Below are 3653 nucleotides of genomic sequence, written 5' to 3' on the forward strand. Positions count from 1 at the left end.
AACTAAGAATTGGTCAAAACATTCTGGAGAAAAATTTGGAATTGTGCATTACTAAAAAACTACATATCCTTTGACCCAACAATAGACATAGTAGGCTATGTCTATATACCAAAGAGATCAAAGAACAAGGAAAAAAGGATCTATATGTCCAAAATGTTTATACCAGCACTTTTATGAATCCAGGGGATGCCCATTAATTGAGGAATGGCTGAAAAAGTTGTGCTATATGATTTTGATGGAATACTATTGTGTTGTAATAAATGAGGAGTAGGATGGCTTAAAAAACTGGCTAGACTTATATGAAGTGATACAAAGTAAAACAAACAGAACCAGGGGAACAGAACCAATGTGTACAGTAACAGCAATATTGTATGATGATCTACTAGGAATGATTTAACTATTCTCAGTAATACAATGATCCAAGGAAATTCTGAAGGACTTGTGGTGAAAATTGCTATATACCTCTAGAGAATAAACTGATTGAGTTGAGTGGAGAACAAAGCATGCTTTTTAACTTTATTTTGTAGGGTTTTGTCTGTTTTCTTTTATTGTTGTTGATGCTTGTTGTTGATTGTTATCATGTCTGACTCTTCATGACTGACTGTTTTCTTTTGCAATATGGCTAATATGGAAATATGTTCTGCATGACTGTACATGTAAAATCTATAGAAAAGTAGTGTCCATCTAAATGAGGGGAGGGAAAGGAAGGATGGAGAGAATTCAGAACTCAAAATTTTAGAAATCCAACATTAAAAATAATTTTTACATGTAATTGAGGAAATATATTTTCAAAGCATGTCTCCCAGGACACATTTTAGCAATCCTGCTAGTCTGACATAAAAGTAACATGTTACAGAACCGAGATTGCTTTAAATTCAATATTCAAGTACACGTAGACAACATAACTACCTTGAGAATAAGGGAAAAAATTTTTTGCAGTTATAATCTTTACTCAGCTTGCTTATTATATCATGAATGAATTTTTCCTGTGTTTTAAAAATATCAAATTTGGAGTTCTAAAAAACAATTCTGATTTCAGTTACAGTAAGCTTAAACCATAAAATTGAATTACAAAACATCATTTTTGTGTGTTTTTCTTTTTAGAAAAGTTGACTAAGGGTCAATAATCAGGATACATTACTGATTCACTTCCCATCCTGGACAACCCTGATATTTCTTCCATTCTATTCATTCTCATAGATGCAAAGCTCTCCGAGCTATTGTAGCTGCTGTTTACCTCTGCCTGGTTGTCTATGCAATGTATGGTTGAAAAATTGCTGAAATTTTCCTGTAAAATTTGGTCACATTTGTTCATGCTGGTCTGACCATTGTAGGTCCCTCCATAAGCCTCATTCAATTTCTGGATAGATGAACTGTCATAACTAGACTGGTTTGACAAGCCCATGCCTCCTATCATTTGGGAATCATAAACACCACTGTCTGCTTCTGCTATAGAATTCAAGAAGAGTTCTATATACCTGTGTTGCATATTTGCTTTGTCTTTTGACATAGCTGCCACAGCATCTTCATGAGTAGCAAATTCAACATCTGCTTCTCCAGTCACTCTGCCGTCAGGTCCAATTTCAATATATGCTCCCACAGGTTTGAGTGGAGAGAAAAAATCATAGATATCATTTTCAGTAGCTTTGTAAGGTAGTCCTCTCATGTGCACAAAATGTCGTGCTGGACTCTGGAAGGTGGACCAGCTTTCTCCGTAGCTGTGGGCAGACATTCCTAAATAGTAATTGAGATCTCTTCCAAAGTAATATTCATTACTATATACATTGTAGTCATCATAACCTGTATACCCAATTTCATAGGCACCATACCTCATTCCTTCAATCTCAGTACCTCTACCAAGTCTGTCATGGCATCTGCCAGCCTGAGGTCTATCATAAGGACCTGGACGTTGCCTAGCCATTAGCTTTTGAGGCGGATCATAATGATTATGCACTTCTGCTTGGCTACTCTTGAAGATTTCAATATACCTGTGCCCTATTCTTTCCTTGTGTTTCTTTAGAGCCTTTTCAGCTATTTCCTGAGTGGAAAACTGAACAAAGGCTTCCCCACTATTCCTCCCTCGAAAGTCTACTGGCAATGTTATCCCATTTGGCATGATTTCCAACCCTGAAAAAAACTGAATAATGTCTTCCTTGTTGCAGCTAAATGGGAGTCCTCTAAGGCGCACATAGCCATCACTGGCAGTGTCAAGGCTATTTGGAACAGTATGCTTCAATGTCCAATCCATTTCAATCTTGTTTGACTTGAATACTTCAATATATCTATGTGCCATAGTCTCTCTATCCTTTTTCAGTGCCAGTTTGACTTCATCTTCTGAATTGAGTTCAATGAATGCTTCTCCACTTGGTCTCCCTTCTCTGGTATAGATGAAATGGATGCCTGATGTCCCATTTTGAATTTTGCATTCTGAGAAGAAATGTTGGACATCACTGACTGAGCATGACCAAGGCAAGCCCCGGACCTTCACCACAAAGCCTTCTTCTCCTTTGGTGCTCAGCATCATCTTTTCTAGTCAGCAGCAGCAGCTTGATATGTGACTGTCTTGAGACTTGACTTCAGCGTGTCTGCAAAGAAAATTTCAATTAATTTTTTTAGTAGATTCTCTAGAGTTCTCTAAACAAACCCTCATATTATTTGAAAGATGAAAAGGATAAATTCACACACACACACACACACACACACACACACAAAGACGCACAGAGTATTACTTTTTTCTCTAGCAAATAACCTCAAAGCCCACGAATTGAGGAATGGCTGAAACAATTATGGCATAAGAAATAGAATGGAATATTATTATAGTGTAAGAAATGATGAGAGGAGTAGATTCAGGGGAACCTGGAAAGACTTAATGAACCAATACAAGGCAAAATGAGCAGAACCAGGAGAATAATTTAATAACTACAACATCATTACAAAAACCTGAGAGATTTAAGAAGTCTGATTAATGCAATAAGCAGTCATGACTCAAGGCTGCCAATGATGAAACAGGGAACTCCTTACCTAATAGAGAGGTGGAGGACCTGAAGGTAACATTGAGACATGTATTTTTGGACATGGCCAATCTGAGTTTGTTTTGCTTGATTTTGCTTATTTGGTTCTATGGGGAAAATTAGGAGAAAGAAGAGGACTAGAGCCAATGATGGCAAATTGAAAAAGAAAGGAAAGAAGAAAAGAAGAGAAAAAAAAGAAAAAGAAAAGAAAAGAGGGCCCTTGTAGCATCTCATACAAAATGGATACAAGAGAATAAAAGTTTCAAGAGACACAAATAATACAGTTTTGAATCTCATTTGCACAATTTATTATATACCTTTGAAAAGAAAAGCAAACTGAATTAAATGCAGATTTTTGGTTTCATATATAATCCTCTTTCTTTGTATATAGAAATGTTTGTGCTTGTCAAGGTTTGCAAAATTCAGAATAACAAATGTGGTCATAGCTAAAATCTAGATCTTCCAGGTCAAATGAAAAATAATTCAAGTGACTGGAAAGAAAGAGTGCCAGTAACAAGGATCCACAAACAAGATCATGGATGCCTATGATGCAACTAATTGGCTATGTGGAGTGAGGTGTCTGACTCTGTGCCCTTTCCTTGGCATTTCCCCAAGCCTGTAATGCTCTTCTTCCTTGCTTCT

The 3653-nt window shown here is 36.6% G+C and overlaps 1 protein-coding gene across 1 annotated transcript; it reads right to left on the bottom strand.

The window, feature by feature from the left end:
• Positions 1 to 1120: 1120 nt before the first annotated feature.
• On the bottom strand, positions 1121 to 2524 carry LOC118838619 (heterogeneous nuclear ribonucleoprotein H-like). The gene has a single exon (XM_036745963.1). It carries the CDS (start codon positions 2522 to 2524, stop codon positions 1121 to 1123), a length of 1404 nt encoding a protein of 467 aa, XP_036601858.1.
• Between the last annotated feature and the right edge of the window lie 1129 nt (positions 2525 to 3653).

The sequence above is a fragment of the Trichosurus vulpecula genome, chromosome 2, assembly GCF_011100635.1.
Source record: "Trichosurus vulpecula isolate mTriVul1 chromosome 2, mTriVul1.pri, whole genome shotgun sequence".
Taxonomy (NCBI): Eukaryota; Metazoa; Chordata; class Mammalia; order Diprotodontia; family Phalangeridae; genus Trichosurus; species Trichosurus vulpecula.

What these genes read in the sequence shown, in the direction of transcription:
- LOC118838619 (XM_036745963.1), bottom strand. Translation starts at nt 2,524, where the DNA reads ATGATGCTGAGCACCAAAGGAGAAGAAGGCTTTGTGGTGAAGGTCCGG.